Source organism: Sciurus carolinensis, chromosome 3, assembly GCF_902686445.1.
Source record: "Sciurus carolinensis chromosome 3, mSciCar1.2, whole genome shotgun sequence".
Lineage (NCBI taxonomy): Eukaryota > Metazoa > Chordata > Mammalia > Rodentia > Sciuridae > Sciurus > Sciurus carolinensis.
In genome coordinates this window covers 110,848,442-110,869,534 of record NC_062215.1, presented here as the reverse complement: position 1 = coordinate 110,869,534, position 21,093 = coordinate 110,848,442, and the positions used below count along the sequence as shown (strand labels likewise).

Sequence of the window (21,093 nt, the reverse complement as noted above, 5' to 3'; positions counted from 1 at the left end):
AATCACTTAGAACAACCCTGGCATACAAAAATAATCGTTGAAGTATAAGGTAGCATCACTTTGATTATCTCCCTGAATTAACTCACTAGTTTGTCAGCCTTCTGATGTCCTGCCCTTGAACCCACCCCCCAATTCTTCCCTTATCTTCCCTTACTGATTACCATCATTTGCACTGGCATAGCCTCTTTGGATGCATGAGTCCCTCTTTGTCCTTCAGGAGCACTTCTATTAAAACAAACAAAAATCACCACCCTCTATGCGGGAGCAATTTCTGGCCCTTTCCCAAACTTGGAAGCATCCTTTTTTCGTTTATAAGTATACACTTTTTCTTACTGTTGTTTTTAACACATTGTTTTTTCAGGTTTAATAATGTTCATAAAATATTCCAAATGTAATACAAATCCTGTAAATGTGCCTTAAATGAATTTTACAAAGGAAATAAGCAGTGTTAAAATTAAAATAACTTATCAACCATTATCGCCATCTGTTGGTGGAGGTTGGAGTGGACTCTGCTTTTCAGAGCCTTGGTTCTTAACTGGGAACATTCAAAAGCTGCCAGTTCCTTAGCTGGAAGAGGGAGGGAGAGAAGTAGGGAGAGAACACGGGCTCACACGTTTGTACACACACACTAGATAAAATCTCTAAGGACATGCACCAACATTCATACCTGACTTCAGGTGATTTAGTTTTTTAATCTTCTGTGTCTTTTAATGACAACAGCATGTGTTACTGTTGCAATTAAAATAGATTAACAAGGAAAGTAGAAATTTAGGAGGAACTAAGTAAAGGGGGCAGAGGAGAAAATTTAGTTTCATTTAATAGATACAAACTCTAAAATAGATTTGATTTTCTATTATAGCAGATGAAAGAGGAGATTAAATGGAAAGGGGAGAGAAATGAGAAAAGCTGTGTTTCAAACTAAAAAAAAAAAAAAAAATTAGTATTTTTCTGAGTACAAGGTTTTATCAGCCATGTTCACTTGGACCAGTAGTTCTAAGTGTGAGTTTTTACTTGTTATCCTCTCCCTTTGAAATTCTAATTATTCTGCAATCATGTCTCTTAATTACTCTTTATCCTTTTACTGCCAGAGCTTCCTCTGGAGTGGATTATCTTCTCTTAGCAAAGAATATTGTAATCTGGGTAGCAAGGGCTGATCCGAGCCTTGTTACTTTGAAGCTGGATAAAACTCAAAGTATCTTTATAGACACATTTATTTCCATAAAAGTCTACCACTTGCCTTCTTGGGGTTGTACCGCCTTAGTGTCCTTAGAGGGTGAATTCTGCAGGTCAGGAGACCTTTTTGCCCCAGTATGTGTATGTCCCTGTTTGTTAATAATGGTTTTCTTAAACAAATTAAGCTGCAGATAGAGACAAGGGGGAATGCAAATCTGGCTACTTTATGAATTTGTGCCCAGATGCCTGTTAATCTTGTGGGCATTGATGATTGACAATAGAATAAGACTAAATGTTAATTCTCTGTAATGCTCTTCCCATTGTAAAGTCTTACTGCAAGTAAAACTAGCAGAGAGAGATGTTAGAGAGAGGGAGACTAGACTACTCTGCAGCCTGACACCCCTTATCCTGTTCCTTAAGATGCCATTTGATTGATGGCTCTTCTCCATAGTCTGGATCTGGATCTTTCCTAGCCCTTTCCTTCTGCCATCAGAACCTCTTGTTCTATACTCTGTTCCCACAGTGAGGTGACTCAGTCATCTACTGAGCTAACCAGGGCCTGAGTAATTTAGTGTTACATCTTCCAGCTCTGGAGGTCTGTATTTTAAAGGGAGCCTCTTGTCCTGTGAGAAGTATGACTGAGGGGACAGCTCAAAAAAGATATTTTTTGAGCAGGAAGCCTTTCAACACCCCCAGGTAACTCCAAATAAGCAACTTCCTGCTCCTCTTATTCACGGAAGCCAGCATTGATAGAGAGGATACTGTTTTCTAACTTTCCATGAAATCATGCTCTCATTCTTAACCCACAAATCATGATGAAAACCACAAGGAAAGTAAAACTGATAAATTTCAGAAATATCTCTTCTCTTCTGTTTCCTTATCCTTCATTCAATCATGAGCCACATTTTATTTCTTATGATAAAAAAAAAATTTGCTTGAGCTTCAAAAGTGCATCTATTTCAATACGTAGTAGTCTAAGAGACCATCTTTTCCTATCTCCTCTCCTACTAAGAGCAACAAGGAACATTGTTCCTCAAAGAAATTTCATAGACAAGTTGCAGTGAGAACTTAGGAGCTGTTCATTTTTGAGGTTTGGGACTTGAGGTAAGATCTTAAACTCAAAATTCTGAGTTTTTGTTTACCCATTTGCAAAAATGGGAATAATAACACCTACCTCGTAAGATTGTGAAGTTAAGTGACATCATGCATGCAGGGTACCTGGCACAGTGCCATGAACATAAGTAGAAACTCAGTAAACATAATCCCTTTCTGGGTTCTTATAAAATAGCCACATGATTGAGGAAATTAGGGATGGTCTCATGGAAAAGGTAGTGTTTGAACAGGTCCTTCAAAATCAAGCATGGGTGCAGCAGGGTAATAGAAAGATGGGAGGGAAGTGTTTAAAGTGGTGTTTGAGGCAATTTAATGCAGCACATAAGTCCTCTTGGAGGACTAGAGGCCAAAGGCAGGGAGAAACTATTCAGTGCTTTTTGCAAAAATCTAGTCATGACATAAGGAAGGAGTTAAGTTTGGAAAGACATCAGAGACAAAAGTCAGAAGAATTATTGACTGAATGAATTGAGAAATGACAGAGTTGGTGTTGTGTGAAAGACCATGAGCTTGGTGGGAGATTGGGAGAGTAACTATGCTATTGGGTGAAAAGAGATACAGAGAGGAGACAGGGAAAGATGTGTTTGGGATGCTAGTGAGGATAGGATTTAGGAAATGATGGACATGAGATGATATTTAACTAGATATCTAAGCATCAATGAAACATTAAGATATTTAAAAGAGGTATAGACAGAAACCAAAGTTTTGGTGAGACTAAAAAGAAAAACAAGTAGGAAGGAGAAATGGGCATCACCAGAAGAGATTCATTACTTACAATTATAGCACTAGATAAATATTCTAAGGACAAGAAGTGTTGAGGAACAGATATTAAATTTGGTGAAAGTATTCAGTTAAGAAAGGAGAGGAACCTGAATGGGCACAGAATCCTGGGAACAGGTAGGATGAGGTGCACACCTGGGTACCAGGCCCAAAGAGAAAGGTACACTTGGCATAGACGTGGACATAAGGACTAATGTCACATATAGCAGAGGTCGCAGAGAGCCAGAAGCAGAAGTGTGTGTAACGTGGATTTCATATCAGTGCTACAGGGTCTTTTTTCTCTTCCTACTCCCACACCTCATGTCTGTCCCCATCTTTCCCATCATTAAATGTTGAAAGCAGAACCAGAGGGTACAAGGCCAACCTTGTCATCTTCTGAATGTCCTTTTCTATTAGGTTGACAAAAGGCTCTGAACTGCGCGACCTCAGGCATAGTCTCTGAGTCTCTGTGACTTTCAATTCCCTCTTCTAAATTGGAGTCATACCAGCGCTTCCCCCTGCTTTTGGAAAAGCATGTGCAGGGATGCAATCTAAAAATGCTTTCATTGTAGACTTGTGCAAATGAGAGTGCTGGTAACTATCAAGCTTATAACCTAGGTAGGTAGATGGTTGCTAGATGGTCATCTTTAAATCACTTAGTCTCATCATTTGTGGATTTCGTAAATTATTTTGAGTAAGCTTAGTGATCTGTGTTAATGTTGTTATGTATACTCAGAATCTCTACAGGGAATCGAAGGTGTTTGTGCAGCATTATGTCTCTTGGTTGTAATTGACATTTGAACCTTAAATTATCTTTACTTTCATGCCTAGTTAGTAATCATCTGACTACATGATTACACAGAATGAAAATAAGGAAAATTAACTAGGTGACTCGAGCCATTTGTTTCTTCCAGACAAATACATTTCAGCTGATTTCAATGTGTAAAATAGAAGTTTATAGTATTCAAGGTGATTTAATTAAGTTACACAGATACTTACATTTCCTACAACTTTTAAAATTCTTTTTAGTCCTCAAAATCAATCATGAGAAAAGTATTGGAAACGAAATGTGAGACTTTTAAAGTTGTAGGAAAGTATAATTTTGGAATTTACCACATAATAAATGAGGAAACTTGCATTTCAGATACGTGAAGTAACTTCTGTGTTTCCCAAAGTTTACTTTGATTTTTAAGAAATTTTTTAAGAATTATTTTTCAAAGTCCCCCCCCCTCAATTTTTAGAAGACAAGCATAGATAATGGTGCTTTTCCTCAAAATTTGCCCTCTCAGAGGGTATGGATGGGGATACATATATTAAATTATACTATCCCTTCATTTTTAGTAGGAGTGCACTAATTTTAGTGTTTGATTTTTTTCCATCTCCCCCAACTTCTATAGCACATTAAGGAATTTGAACATACTTCTCATACATACTGTCATAAAATGAATGATAATCACTGGCACATTGTTTTATATTCTTGATCCATTTCTTACACACATTGTACATGCACACATAATTGTGTACTGTATTGTTATTAGAGTTAGAAGTAGCATTAATAAACAATTTATAAATGACGACAGAAGTTTTTAGTAAAAATGAAAACACTTATTTTATATCATTTAGTGTGTTAACCATACACACAGCAGGTGCTAAGTTTGCGGATCAGTGGTAGAGCACTTGCCTGGCATGTGGGAGGCGTACCGTACTGGGTTCGATTCTCAGCACCACATATAAATAAATAAAATGAAGGCATTGTGTCCATCTACAACTAAAAACATTAAAAAAAAAAAAAAAGTACACACAGGCCCACCTGCCCTCTGTGACAGTCTGGGACTCTGCAGCACTGGCTGTGGAACCACAGGGAACAGAAGGTTGCAGCAGCTCTCCACCATTATTATTTCATAAAAGCCATGGAGGTTATAGAGCTTTAATAATTCTACAGCCTTGCATTGACCATAGACAGAGTGTCGGTAGAAGAAAATACTTTCACAGTACATTTCCCATGTTTTTACACCAAGATTGTCAGATAGGTACCAGTTCTTCAAAGTTAAACATCAAACTGTAACCCAGAGATTCAAAAGGGAAGACTGTCCATTCTCTGTTTTTAGTTAAATGTTGAATTTAGAATTTCCGTTGCTTGCCGCTTCGTAAAGAATATTTTGTACTTTAAAGTTTGCAGGTGTTTGAAAAGTATGTATGTTCTTTAGATTTAGATTTTAATAAGAGTTCTTTATAACTTCTTTTTTCTTTCTCTTTTAGATATGGGAAAATAGTTTCCACAAAGGCAATTTTGGATAAGACAACGAACAAATGCAAAGGTATGTTCAATGACTAAATCATAGCTTTGGAAAATGATGGAATTTTGAACCTGATCTTAGGTTACCAAATTACCCCCATTTTATTCTAAATCAAATCTCCTGTGTCGCCCAGTTTCTATCTTGCACAACATCAGCATGCTGCTTACGTTTGTTTTGTCCCTGGTTGAGTTTTGGCTGGAAACCCAACAGCAACTTGCAGTTTGCCAGAATTCCAGATTTGGCACCAGTAGAGTTAACATGCAAAATACTAGTTGGCATTTAGCCCCTACTTTTAAAAGGGGAGTAGAGTTTAGAAAATAGCTTTTCTTTCCTGAGCCTGAGGAGATTAGAGCTGCTTACTGAAGACCAGTGGACTGTACTAAAGAACTGAAAAGATTACATATTGTGCAAATTGGCTCTATTAATTAGAATAGAGTAGTTTTAAGCAGTACTTAATTACATGTTTCAATACTCCCAATTGTTCTCTGTTGAATGCCTGTTGACAATATTGGCAGCGGGGAGGAGAGAACCATTTTCACTGACCAAATTGTAATAGGGAGGGGAGGTCATGCACCCCTTTGAAATATGCTGCAGCATTAATTTGATGCACTGACCTTCAGTTTTCCGTGTAATTAGGATGAGCTCATCCAGCTCCATGAGCTGGAAGAGGAGGCATCTGCGGTAGGCAGCTCGGATGCTCTGTGCTTCTGACTTTTAATGATCCAGCATCTTAACAATAGGCATGTGATTTCTAGGAATAGGGAAGAATGGAGTCAGCTGACTTTGAATCTAACTACTGACCCCATGAATTGAAATAAGGTTGACAGGAATAGGCAGAGAAGGCAAATCTCCTCATTAATTAGACCCTAGTTTTTCAAGTAGTGGTGACGGGGCAGTGGCTTAGTACAATTTGAAAAAGGCGAAGAACATAAATGAACCCTATAGTAGGGCCTCTCCTCCTAAGCCAGCCATTTCCTTTAATCTAGACTTGAAGTGGTCCATTGTATTGCTGTCTCTTCTTCAAAGTGCCTAGATTTAAAGGAGCAATTGTGACAAATATCTAAGCCCATGTTTAATCAACATGGCACATTAAGGCAGTTTTGCCTTGAGACAGTGAATAGACTGTGTTTTATATAGAGCAGTGCCCCATAAATATTTTAAATGAATTAAACTAGAGAGAATTAACTTGTAGACTGAAATGCATACACTTAGTTGCCACCATTTGTCTTATTTTACATTTATAAATGATTTGGGAGAACAGAGACACAAATTTTTTTTGGTTTTATAAAGAAAAGTAGATTTGCAGGCATAAAACAGGAAAGTGATCTCAAATAACAGTCTCAAACCAAGAGATACATTATAGGAGATAAGTGGTTCTGGCCTTACCCTACCTCCCCTCCTTTTCTTCCTGACCCCAGAAGAAATCTTACAAGGCAGCTCAGTGTGCTGCAAAGCAGAGCTGCCTTAGTTAACTGAGGGACAGGACCTAGAGTCCTCTGTTGAATTCTCCACCACAGCCCTGAACTGTAAACCACCTCTGTGCACACTACTCCAATAGCAGCCTATCCGAGGAAGCCAAAATTCTACCAAGTGCTCATCATAATCTAGAAAGGGTATGGGTAGAGGTTAACTGATGCTCAATCTCACATGTTATTATAGTGCAAAGCCTTAACAGTTAGAAAGGGTCCACAGATAAGTGAATCAGCTTATGGGACTTCCAAAGAAGCATAGGTTATAATTCAGAACTGACTTCAGATACAAGCACCCTGGAGACCTACCCCTCACAGGGGCCTGGGGAGACACTGCCATTGTGTGGGCAGAAATAAGACCCTCCAAGGCTCTGTGCCTTGAGGAAACCTCCCAGCTCTTGATACCAGCAGATGTCTTATGGAGGTAAGAATAGGTTTATAATAAAGTCCTAGAAACCAGAATGAGAAAAAAGGGGAGAAAAAAGGTAATAATGTTTAGACAAATAAGAAATAACATGTAACTTAGCTCATAATAAAGTTAGATGACATGCAACCCAAGGCAACTTGACATGATAGGTAGGTAGATACATATATGAAAGATTGATAGGTGAATATAGATAAATTAATGTATGAGATTATGGAGTATTCGTATAAGTGAAAGGTGCTTGTATAATAAATTAATTTTTAGAGATTAAATATGAGAATTATATACGTGGAAATAAAAGATCTTAGAAGGTCATAGGACATTTTGTCATGAACCATATTTTGGAGCCTCTTTGGACAAAATTAAGCTGGAGAATATATTAAGTCTGAATAACATGTGCCTTACTTATTGGCGATTCAATTGTTTTATGTTTCATTTTCTGTCAGAATTTGGCCAACAAGAGATATTTGAAGATTTACCAACACTGTTATATGTGGTGGTTCAGGGCCAAACTCCTGAAGGACTGATTAGGTAGCTGATTGAGTATTTCATATGTGGTTGCACATGGACCAAAACATGCACACTCAGAAGCAAAAAGGGTGAGGGCAAATCAGACTAAGAGGTCTGATATATTTTATATATATCATATATGTGTATGTGTGTGTGTGTGTGTGTGTGTATATATATATATATATTTGTGGGGATATACACACACATACACACACACAATAATCAGAACAAAAGGAGTAGGGTAGGAGCAGAAATTGAGCTCTTCTGCTTATTGTAATTTATTAAAAATAGCAAAATTGGGCTGGGGTTGTGGCTCAGTGGTAGAGCACTCACCTAGCACACGTGAGGCCCTGGGTTGGATCTTCAGCACCACATAAAAATAAAGGTATCATGTCCACCCACAACTAAAACAAAATATTAAAAAAAAAAAAATTGCAAAATTGGTGGAAATTTTTAAACTTCAATCAGTAGAAACGATGTCATTTTAGTGTAGTGGCCATGTATTCATTTAGAATGTATCCATCCACAGAGTACAATATGTTAGCATTAACAGCAAATTTCTCAGTAACAGCCAGAGTACATTTCACCTGACTTCTAACCTGGCAGTTGAGTGGCCTTCTCTGCTTTGACCTGGATTAGCCCTCTTCTTTCTCCCAACCTGGCTATTTCTCTATTGTCTAAATCGAATTAAGCATAATTTCAATCCAATTCTAAGTACTACAGAGAAGCTGCATTAACACTCATCTTTCCTGAAACATCTGTCTGAAATCGATAGTCTATTTCATTACAACTTATTTTGTTACCAGCCAATATTTTTGTTACCAATGCTACAAATCTGAACTGTTTCTGAGGCATGCTCTTTGACCATATTGCTGCGTATTTGTCTATTTGGACACTAGTACCATGCTATCTAAATTACCATTTATTCATAATACATGGAAATTAATGATAGGACGGATTCCTCTTCTACACAACCTCCATGTGGTGCTTTTCCTTTTCAAAATATACTTACTTTGAAATTAATTTTGTAATAATTGATTTGAGTTCCAGGAAAGACTCTGGTACTTTTCTTGGAATCCTGTTCTTTTAAACAGTGTACTAAATATAACTTTACCTTCCCTCAATAATGGAGTTATCACAGTGAAAAAAATCAGCAGTTGTCTATTTTAATACAGCGTTGCTCTCAGGATCTGTTGAGATTCATGGGGCTGCTTGCTCCTATGCTGTGGAAGTCCTAATCTTCATTCAGTTTTTCTCTTTTATTGCTTGTTATTCTTTCTCACCCCTAGGTGCCTTCATCCATGTGCTTACTTTGCAGACCTACCTTCACCAGAACCCCTTTTTTCCTAATTTCCTGTTATGATTTGTTGTGGCCTGAGAAAACAGATGACCAGCTTGTTAAAAATGTGAAACTATAGACAGTTAAGCTTTAGACCACAGCCTCTCTTCGGTGATTATTCGTTTTGTTATATTGCATTTTGGTTTTAGACCTTAGGGCATAAACTGCTGCAACCATTTTGGGTATCTAGAGGTATTTTCTTTCCCTCTTTCTTTTAAAGGGATACAATGAGCTGTATTTTAGGTAAATGATACTTTTAACCAGCTACCAAAATCTGATTATGTTATATTTTGGGTATCTAAGGATTGTACTTATTTTAATTTTGAAAAGTAAGGTTTAGTCTATAGAATAAGCATAATTTTTGCCAGACAGAGTGGCATACACATGTAATTCCGACAACTCTGGAGGCTGAATCAGGAGGATTGCAAGTTCAAGGCCAACCTCAGCAAATTAGCAAGGCCCTGAGCAACTTAGTGAGAACCTATCTCAAACTTTAGAAGCAAGCGGGTAGGGAGGCTGGAGATGTAGCTTGGTTGTAAAGCATCCTTGGGTTTAATCCCCAGTACCAAAAACACTGTTTCTCTGAAATTGTTTCCTGTCCCCTCCCCACCTTTTCTAACCATCATTGTTTCCGTAGTAACTACAGGACACCTGAGAAGATCTTGAATGGAACAAAACCAGTTCTCCCCTCCACACAGCATACACACACACCATGAAGGGAGGCTTGTCCAGCCCAAGACTGACCACCAGGAGGAGGAACTGAGTATGTCACTGCTCTGCGGCTGTGAACACCTGAACCCTGTCATGGCGTTTTCCATTTCTGTCGCCAGTGTGGAGACAAAGTGGAGTCATTCTTTTACTCTTCATATAATCATAAAATAATAGCTTATAAAAACAATGCGTTTTGCATTTCAGGTTATGGTTTTGTTGACTTCGACAGTCCTGCGGCGGCTCAGAAAGCTGTGTCAGCCCTGAAGGCCAGTGGGGTTCAGGCTCAAATGGCCAAGGTGAGTCAAGCACTTTGCTCCTGAAGCCTCTTCCAGCACCATCCCATGCTCCCTCTGTCCCTGCTAGCCACGGCTCCTGCGAAACACCTGCCCTGTGCCTCCACATCCTCAGCAGTAGTATTGTGACAAGCATTATATAATCCTCACAGTTTAACATGGGAAGGAGGATTTCACATAGTAAATTACATAACCTGTAAGTAAATCAAAAAATAACACCAGGTTTTCTCAGGTAATTAGGTATTTGTGAGTCTCTAAGATTGGTACTATTCTCTTAAAAAAGGAAAAAAAATGTCAAGAAATTAAACCATTTCAGGCGTACTTCAGAAGGTGATTGTACATAGAATGTCATTTTGGAGAAATATGCAATTGGCACATACATTGCTTTATTCAAATAAACTTGTAGTTTTAATGCAAATGTGAGCTATAGATGCCATTTTTTTTTCCTATGGAGGCATTTTTACACATATATTACTTATGGGATGTAAATCTACTCTTCAGCAATTTTACAAGGACTCTATTGAAGACTTGTTTCTGATGAACTTCTAGCATTCCAGAGGAACTTTGTTTAAAAAAAAAAAAAAAATTCCTGAGGGTAAGGAATGTGCCTGAGTGTCCAAGGATTACAAAATGGAAACCATAAGTTTCATGCTTAATGAATAGCTTAGCACAGTACACATAGATACTAATTACTGTAAAACATAATGTTTTCCTTGAAAAATTTTGTCTTATGACAATTCCTCTTCAAGTTTTTACCTACAATCTACAATATAATTTAGAAATGTGAATTAACCAGCCAGTTAGTATCTCTTTCTTTTCACATTAGGCTCTTCCTTGACGTTAACAGTTTAAGATGCAAATTTCTTTTTCAAAAGCCACAATGCTTTAGATTTAATGCACTTAGGAAAGTTGACCATGCATGATCCTGGTCACTCAGATGGATGTAGTCATGATTCCAGAGATGAGGAGACCTCCAGTTGTGCCCCTTCCCACTTTCAAATAGGCACGATCATTTTATTAAGAACTAAGATTCAGAAAGAGAATAACCTATGAAATGGCATGTTTGTATTATGTAATAGACCTTCTATTACACACTTAATTGTATAATAGAAACTGTTGGCAGTTTCAGTTTGAAAATAGATCCTATAGCAATTGAAGATCTAAAGACAGGGAAAAAAATTCTACTTAACTACAGGCATATCTTCATAATTGCACTATAGGTACTAGCTATTAGCAAATAACCCAAGCTTACTTTTGGGCAATAAAGACTGGGACATAAGTGTCAGTTTAGTCAATGTCACTTTTAGGCTACATGCTAATAGCTAGAATCTACAGTGCAGTTATGAAGATATGCCTGTAGTTAATGTAGATTTTTTTTTCCCTGTCTTTGGATTTTCAGTTGCTGTAGGATCTATTTTCAAACCTGAAACTTGGCACTTAGATATTTTAAGTATTTTTTTCAAAGGGGCAACAATGTTATATTATCTGGCTTCATGAAATATTGAAAAGAGTAATTTTCTGTTGTCCTCTGCTACTTCTGAATAGTAGCACATGATCATTTCCTAAAGAGCACTCACATGCCCATAAGCAAAGGTTTATGGAAGGTTAAAAAAAAAACTCCAAAGAAGAAATAAATTACCTGCTAAGATCTCTGAGCTAAATTACCTGCTTAGACCTTAGCAACTACAGGCTACTGAAGAATATGTATGCATCTACCAGCATAGAGGTTTCCTCTGAATAAAAGAATCAACATAGATAAAGATTTTAGGAATTAATAGAAGGGATCACCTTTTTAATCTTGCAATATAATATTTCTAAAGCTTTGTGTTGAGTTGTACTTACTTTGGATTTTCTTGAACTCCAAAGTAGAAGTTAAACAAAACTGTAAATAGCAAGCATCATGACTTTCAGATTATTTGTCCTCCACATAGAGCAATTTCCTATAATATTGTTGAAAAGCAATGAGATTTTTAAGTATATTGTGAATAAAGATACCAGCTTTGCATCATCATTGGCGCAGTGTTTAATCTGGCTCTGTAAACAGTGAGCAAATATTCTGTAAGCAGGACTCTTAGGGTTGATTTAGAAAATCTCTTCTGTCCTCCACACTGTTCATGCTAACCTACTCTGAGAAGCTCCTGCTTCCTGGTGGATAAAATCCAGGGCAGGTCCCATGACTTCTCTTTATTTCAAAAAGTCCCTTTACTCATTTCTTTCATTTCAGGTCTTTCTGGTTGATTTTGGAGGATGGTGGGTTAGAATGCCTCTTTATTTTTCATGTCTATGAAACACACATATCTTTTAATACATTTCAGTCACTTCTGTGTGTATTTATGTTGCCCAACCTCAATATGATATTTTAAATAAGTCATTGTGTGGGGAAAGCCTTAAGATGCATTTCAAATAGAATTTGTCAGATGTTAGGATCTTGTGTAGAGGTTTTGAAAGCTGCTGAGAGTCCACAAAAGGGATGTGTGTCTTGCATGTCACTTGGTGCAGAAAGACATCACAGCCTTTATAAGTAACAATTATTTGCTGACGACTACATGGATTATTTGGTTTCCAGGAAGCAGAATCTTAAAGGTTTCCATCCCAACATAATTATTTATTACATGTGTAAATACTCACACAAATATATGTAATCAATGTATTTAGTTATAATTTAGGGAATTACAGGGTGTGTAATACATTATAACTTGCTTATTTAAAATATGAAATATTTTAACATTAACATTTTGGTTAACTTTTTGATGCTGACCATCTGGTTTTCAAGGACAGATTGTTCTTGATCTTAAGTGTTTAGTGCTTCAATATCCATCCCTGTTTATTTGACAAATTCTAAGTGTCATGTAATGTCAAAGTCTCTCCACCTGATCAGGTCTGTTCCAAAAGCAGGCTTACAGTTGGATAGGAATATGGGTGGTTTCTTTTCTGTTTCCAGAGCTAATGCTTCTCCTGCTCCCATCCCTTCTATCAGCTCCCTGTCTGTAGCTCTTAACCCTCCAGGGTTGGAGCAGCTGCAGAGAATGGGGAAGTTTGTCCACCTCACAGTGAGGTAATCTGGTGTTGATTTCTCTAGCCAGGCAGCAGACTGATGCTTTCTCTCATGGTATGCTTCTGGCATTTTTCTGAGCTATTTACCCAACCCCACCTTCCTTCTCTAACTGATCTTTCCCCATAATCCCTCGAAGCTAGAGAATACATGTCCTTGGGCTAAAAACCTCAGCTCCTGATAATGGAAGGCTATCCTCAGCCCCATTCTTCTGGAACTTCCCTGCCCCCCCAGCCCCCCTGGGGGAATCTAACACCACCTGGAGCCAACTCTGCCTGTGCAGCCTACTTCTGATCCACCTTTGCCAGCCATCTGTAGTTGAACAGTTTCTTCCCAGCCATATTTGTATCCTTCAGCCAGCACTTCTGCTTCCAGATTACTCAGTTTTGAGTGTGGCATGGACCATTGTATCCAGCAAGGCCCATGAGGCACAGATCACGCCTGCTGATTGGTCTGTTGAAGCCCCTGCTGCTTGACTGATAATGAGAGGGAAACAGCCCACATATTGAGAGTCAGAACACATGCACCTTTCTCTCCACATAAAGCTCGTTTCGTCTTCTCCAATCTCTTATAGACAGACAGGAGGCAGTGTTCACATAAGTATCCCAAACCAGTTCTCAGTCAGCTCCTTGCAGGCTCTCTTTGATGGTCTGATTTCTCACTCTGGAATGTGGAAGCACCGGACACCCATTGTTTTGTGACCTTAGCTGAATCAGAGTTAGAAAAAGGCCTGTTTGTCAGCCTGTTAACAAAATGCAAAGGCGATTTTGAGTGCCCCTGAACACTTGCCCTTGGATCATTCCCATGCCGTAATATTAAGCAGCATATTATATTAAATTAAATACATACTATTTTGAAAAAGTCTCTACAATGCTTTTAGTCAACACAGGACTGGTATAGATTGGCACTCCATGTCATATCAGTGGTGCACTTTGAATGCCAGCTTCCCCATGGGTTGATAATGAGTTCTGTTCAAAGACCTCCTTAGTAGGCTTTATACTATAAATTGGCTAGGAGAAAATGATCCCTTCCTCCATCATCTGTGGGGAAGACCATTATACAGGTTCAAGATGCTGGACATGTGCCAGCATTTTCTATAGTATGAATTTCTTCAGGTCCCTGTAGAATGACTTGAGTTTCTTTGATCTAAATTCTTTTTTATTATATCTTTATAGTTAGAAAATGTATTTTAAATGCTAGCAGATCTCTTTTTCTCTACCATAAATTCAAGGGTTTTGAGTGTCTGCATTTAGCTCAGCCTCTTTGTTCTGTCTTGATAAAGGGACACTAGGCATGCAGCTTTTGGGGAGAGGATTTTTAAAGGAAGTTAATCTGGTTCCTGTGCTTAAGTGACAAGGGTCCATCACTGTCCACTTTCCTTTAGTGGATGAATCAGGCAGGATATGTCAATTTGTTGAAAATCCATGTATTAAAATTAATCAGAAAAAATTAAGGATCATTCTCTTGAGGAAAGGGCAGTGTTATTTGATATGTTCATTGAGTTGAGAAAGGATCCCACAGAAGCTCAAACTGCAAATTCAGATCTTAGAGACCAGGGATATTTTATTATTCCTGTATTTTTAGTAACTTGCTCAGTCCTTGCTACATGGTAATATTTTTTGTTTTGTTGATAACCAAAGAAATCAATTAGGTGAGAGAAAAACTTGCTCTGAGCTTGGGCAGTTATTGAGAATTAAGAGGGAGACATTTTAGCTGGGTGCTGTGGTCCACACCTGTAATCCCAACAACTCAGGAGGCTATGACAGGAGGATGACAAGTTTGAGGCCAGTCTCAGCTACTTAGCAAGAACCTATCTCAAAATAAAAGTTTAAAAAAGGACTGAGTATGTAGCTTAGTGGTAAAGCACCTCTGTGATCAATCCCCAGTACAAGAAGAAAAAGAGGAGAAAGGGACATTTAAAAATTATGGTCATGGAGTACCCTGATGAAAATTCTCAAATAGAAATGACCTCAGGCCTTTTGGACAGTCTGTTTATGTTAAACTTGGCAGATGTTTCAGATGTATGCATTTTTTCAAATAAAAGACCCAGATTCTATGAAGAGTAAAGAAAAACTCAGGAAAAAAGATGTAAAACATGAATAAACATCAGTGATACCTGTTAACAGTGTGACTTTTCTAGGCCTTTGGTACCTCCTGAGGCCTGCTGGAGGTCAGTAGATCATTGGGTGCTACTTTGCTGGTGGGAAGCTTGCACATTTTTCTCAATAAATACGCAATCCATGAGCGGGAATTTAATCCTCACCACCCCCAGAGTCCACCATGCTCCAAGCAGTTTGCAGTCACATGCCCGTGAGTGGCTATCTGCTGGTTGGTATTCAGTACAAGAGAAAACAGATGTCTGCTCTTCCTGCCAAGTCCCTTTCTTGCATTTTAGGAACCATTCCACACGCACAGGGAGGTTTTTGTTAATTTCTTTCAGATGATGACTGAGAGCTTTACACCATGTGGGACCTCCAAGCCCCGCTTTTCTCTTCAAGTGAACATTAGTAGCCATTTATCCCTCTCATGGCCAATGTGGGATCTAGTTTCCCACTTGTTAGAGAGGCCCTTGAATCCCTTCCGTGCCTAGGGACATAAAGAGGCAATTGGTCCCACTTTTGTTTGGACACCTATAATTGACGGAATACATTTATTTTTTAGACATAGCAACTTATTATTCAGACATAATACAACAGAGTTATGGTTGTTGCTGATTTTAAGGATACTAAATTATCCTCCATGTGCAAAAACATTGCCAGTGACTAAAAATATGTGTTCCACTTTTATGAGTGTATAGTAAAAAATACGTGGACACTTTGGGATTAGGTATTTTTGTGACTTTTACTGCCTCTTGGAGTTTCTTCTCATTCTTTTGTGGTTTGTTAGTTTGTTTTTTACATTTAAAATTATTCCAACATTGTGTATGGTATTGAAAAAGAAAGATAAATAATATTAGCACTAATGGTCATCCCAAATGAAGAAACCTAAACAAGAATTGTTGCTATTGTTTTGTTGAAAACAAACACACACAAAAAAAACATAGGAAATATTTACATATATTTAGTTCATTCTATCTCACTATATTCAAGAAATGACTAAAAGTCCAATTTCTTTCTGGATTATGATTTTTAGCAGTTTTTTTCCTACATCAATAAAATTCCCAATTGAATCAAGACCTTGCAGAATATGAAATATTTTTATTAATGTTTTCATAGAAGCAACTAAAACACAGATTTGGGAAGTACTTAGTATCTGCATTATAGCCTCCCTCTTAAAATTACTTCATCTATAACAAATTCTCCTATGGCAACTCTTAGACATTAGTCATTGAGAGATCTTCATGATTGTAATTTAAAAAGAAAGTCTATAATACACACATAGACACACATTTGGTAAGTAACATTTTTATGCCATATTTCTATACAGAGTGTTTTAATGCCCTTTGATTAGGGAGTTTCCAGCTTTCTTTTGAATCTGACTAAACATGATTCAGAAATCTAAGATATGCTTGGTCCTCTAATTGGTCCCCTGCTCTGTGACTCCAAAGCCTCCCAGTTTTTCAAGATGTAAGTTTCAAACTATATTTGTCCTTCCTGCTACTCCCCCTCACCTTCCAGAAAAGTGAAAGATAAGGCAAACATGGGGTATCTTCCCAAAGTATCAGTGTTACCCCATGATACTTCATCCGAAATATTTTTTCTATTTCAACTCAAAGTGTTAATAAACTGCCTTTTTTTTTTTTTTTTTAGTAGATAAAGCACAGGACTTCAAGGAAATTTTCCAGCCCTGGCAAGGCCGCTTTGACTGTTTTGCCCATAGACTCTTCTCCTTGCCCTTAGCAGTCCTTACATGGCAAAGTCTGAGCAGCAGTGGTTGACAAAATAAAACCAAACTTTCCTCGATAGCCTTTCACAGTTGGTATCAACCTCTTGCCCTCTGCTTGTTTCTTAAGTCCCATGTCCTCACCACCCCTGTCCTCACATAGTGATTTGCACACATCTTGCCTTCACTGTGTGTATTTCCATATCCCATGTTTAACCGGAAGCTACTAAAGGCAGAACTAGGTCATAGTTACTTTACAGTGAGAGTTTGGGAAGCATGAGGGGCACAAGAAGTGTCCTTTAGCTCTTTGAGGCCACAAGTTTCCTCAGGACCCACCTTAAGGACTGGTTGATGTAGGGCCAGATTTCTATCTAATACCCACTGACACTCCAGGAAAGCCTCAGAAACTTGAGAGGTTAAGGCCAAAAGGAGATGGCTAATAGAAGAACTGAATAGTTTACTGGGTGAAGTTGGTAGAGGTCAGGATTGGAAAACTTTAATACCTAAAACCATCTTTATTGATTTTTTTGTGGTTTTTTTTTATTGTGTTTTGTTTTTATTGTCCTACATCTATTAAATAAATCAGTTTTCAGTTTTTAAGACATTCAAGGTATACTTTTTATAGTGGACAATAGATTTTGTTCAACATAAGATAATCAGTAGTACCATGCTGAATTCATCCATTTTCAGCTAAAACCAAAAAGATAGTTGCCATTTTATTTAGCCTGTGAACAGTTAAAGATGGTAAGTGTTCAGTTTGCTATTAAGCATTTAATTTAATTTTTAACTTTTCTTGGACCCACCTGGCCTGCTTATATTGTGTTCTTTGGTATTAGGATGAGACAGTTGTAAGAAAAGTACGTGTACTCATAGTTGTAATCTTTGATAACTTTAGTTCTTGGAGAAAACCAGGGAATTTACCATTCCCTAGGTACCAGATCAAATGACTGACTAACTGATTAATTTTTGCTGTACTAGGGATTGAACCATGCTCTCAGGCATGCTAGGCAAGAGCGATAACCCTAAGCTGTAACCTGACCCCTGATTATTTTAAATCTTACCCTGTAAGTATAGCACAAAAGATCACTGTTCACTTTTACTTGTGATTTATATAAAAGGAAGTTTTTCATTTCAGGTTTAATTAAGCTAGTATACTTTGGAAAGACTTTATACAAATTCAAACATGCATAATGCGTCACATATTTTTGTGCATCTCAGAAATCTAGAAAATTACAGTGGGTGTGCTGTTTCATTGCCAAGGCTAGCCTACAAATTAATGACTTCATTAATAGTGCTTATTAAGGAAAAATTATAAACTGTCCTGTGCTTCGATATGTTAAGATACTATTAGTTAATAAGATCAAAGGAAAGACTAATTTTAAATTAAGGCTATACTAATCTCACATTTGCAGAAGTGAATTTTGACCTGGTCAAAAAATACTCTAGTTGTCAGGTAAACATTTTTCCTGATGATTGGAATACTGTACTCCTTATAACATAGCATTTACTGGCAGTTATATCTGATTCTAGATGATTCTACCCCAAGAAAGGAAAGCTGGGTGGAAAATTATCTTAGAGTGTTGCTTCTCAGATTTTCATATGCTTATGATCACTTGAGCATCTTGTTAAAATGCAGCTTACGATTCTGTATGTCTGAGGTGGAGTCTGAGACTTTGCATTTCCAATAGGTTCCCAGGTAATTTTTAATAGTATTGCTGGTCCCTGAATCACTCTCTGTATACCGAAGAGTTAGCACACCCTCTCTCCCCGTCTTCTCTTGAGTTCAGCTCTTACAGGATTCTAAAATTTAATCAGCCCAGAGTTTATCATTTTACATGACTTTGAGTTTCTTTTTTGGATTAAGTTAGGGACTGTCCTTTTTTCCATTACTGATCACTACTTAAAAGTCATATGCACTTTGCCATAGGGCAGATTTGGGGAAAACCTATACTGGAATCCACGGGACTTGATCTAGGATCCTTTGTCATGTATCTCTAAATTGAATTATTAGCAGTAATATCCTCTTACTTGTGCCTGAAATGAACTCCTAAAAATAGCAATGGATGAGAGGTTGGTTATTTTTGGAAACACTGAAATCAGCTGAGAGCTGTGGTTTCAGAAGGGCACCCTCTCCAACTAAGCAGCACCCTCTCCAACACAGTGCCACTTCCACATCTGCCAAGAAGGGCTCTGGGAACCAAGTCTAACCCATACCCACTGTCCAAACTATTTTCAAGTGCGTAGTGTGACTCAAGTGTTCCATAGAACCCATGGTTTCACTCAATAATATTTTAAAAGGATTTGAGCAAGGAGAATGCCTACATACAATTAGGTATGTTAACATAAATATCTCACCTTCTGCTGGAAATTGATAGACAATTCTCTGTTCTGTTTTAGCAACAGGAACAGGATCCTACCAACCTGTATATTTCTAATTTGCCCCTGTCCATGGATGAGCAAGAACTTGAAAATATGCTCAAACCCTTTGGACAGGTTATTTCTACAAGAATACTGCGTGATTCTAGTGGTACAAGTCGTGGTGTTGGCTTCGCCAGGTAAGCATGCTGCCCTCCCTTTATTAACCAACAGTAGCTCTGTCGAGTTATCCTACAAAATAAAAAAAATGATCAAAATTTAAGCCAGGGTTATGGGCACTAGTATAATTTTTTTTTTACTAGCATAAACTTACATATAAACTTGTCCAAATCTTTTGGAATTTCATTAGGATTCCTGAATCTGAGCACACTAAATATTTGGTGGCTCACAGCAAAGATGTATCACATGAGCAGTAGTTCTGAAAGTATATGTCTTATTTTCGATTAACTTAATCAAATTTCTTTAAAATGGCAACACGTCTCCTAAATTTTATGAATGAATCAGTATGCTTTTTCTATTAGATAGAAATTTGATTTATCATCAATAAAGTGGGGTAATTAGATTTTTAACTTTTCAAACATTCAAAGAACTAAGACAAGGATATGACACCTAACCACCACGTAAATTTAAACTATAAACATTTTACAATTCTCACTGTAGTTTTTTTTAAGGAAATAAGTGCTGCAGATATAACTAAAGTATCTTATTCCTCCACTTAATTTTTATCCCTTCCTTCCCAGAAAGGATTCTTTAGTGTAGTTTTTAATTTGATTTCTAGAGAAAATATATTAAATAGAAAGAGCTTTGATTTCTAGCAAAATTCTAATCCTAAAGCCCATAGACAAAAGCTGATTTTACATGATACATTATTTAGGAACTTGTTAGTACTATGTAGTAACAATATCTATGCGTTTTAAATTATTAACTTTGGAAGAAAAAATGCTGACATTTTACTTTCATAGACAAATTAAATCACATCCTACCACAGACCTACGATATGAATAAAGCATTTATTATTACATATTACTTTACATATGAGAAAACTGAGGCACAGAAGGGACTTTTCCATCATCAGCTAGCTGCCAAGAGCCACTACTTAGTTCTGGCTTTTAGTCCATTGTTCTGTTAGGCCAGACGATTTTATAATAAAATATCTTATCCGTAGTAAGTCACCAGGGCCAGCATCTCCAGTGCACACTTCATTGATAATCCAGTGGGACACAGTGGCTCAGCATCATCTCTTCACCTCTGTGGGTATTCTTCTGAAAGCAGAACAGGGGTGCCATTTCCCTATCCAAAGGCTGAGCCCAATTAAATGCTTTTGTTCTCCACACTGTTATTATCCATTAGCACTGACGTATAATTCTCTGGGTAGTTCAGGAATATATGGTGCATTTTGAGTACATTATTTCTGTTTCTTCTATTGAAGAAATGTAAGTCAAAGTAATTTAAATCCCCAGAAATGTTTCTCAAATGTTTTTAGCCACCTATAGATATAAAACGAGTTATAAAGTTAGACTCCAGCCTTTAATTAACTCCTCCAAAGCCAAGATGACAAAGAAGTATATAATTGACTTCACTAATTTAATTTTAAACCTGAAGCAAATGTAAAAAACATGTAAGATACATCCTCTGATTGACACTAGCTATTATCACAACTCTTAGTCTGTCATTTTGTGAATTCTTAAAAGGGAAGACCATGTTTAAAATAACCAATATTCTAACAAGTTGCAAATATAGTAGTATTTTAAATTGTTG

The 21,093-nt window shown here is 37.4% G+C and overlaps 1 protein-coding gene across 6 annotated transcripts in view; it reads left to right on the top strand.

Moving 5' to 3' along the window:
- Positions 1-21,093, top strand: part of Rbms1 (RNA binding motif single stranded interacting protein 1) — a 205,625-nt gene that overhangs the window by 158,259 nt on the left and 26,273 nt on the right. For all 6 annotated transcript variants that reach the window (XM_047544419.1, XM_047544421.1, XM_047544422.1 and 3 more), the window contains exons 3-5: positions 5,302-5,360; positions 9,997-10,088; positions 19,357-19,514. In XM_047544419.1, the coding sequence (XP_047400375.1) occupies positions 5,302-5,360; positions 9,997-10,088; positions 19,357-19,514 (309 nt within the window). The remainder of the gene's footprint in view (positions 1-5,301; positions 5,361-9,996; positions 10,089-19,356; positions 19,515-21,093) is intronic.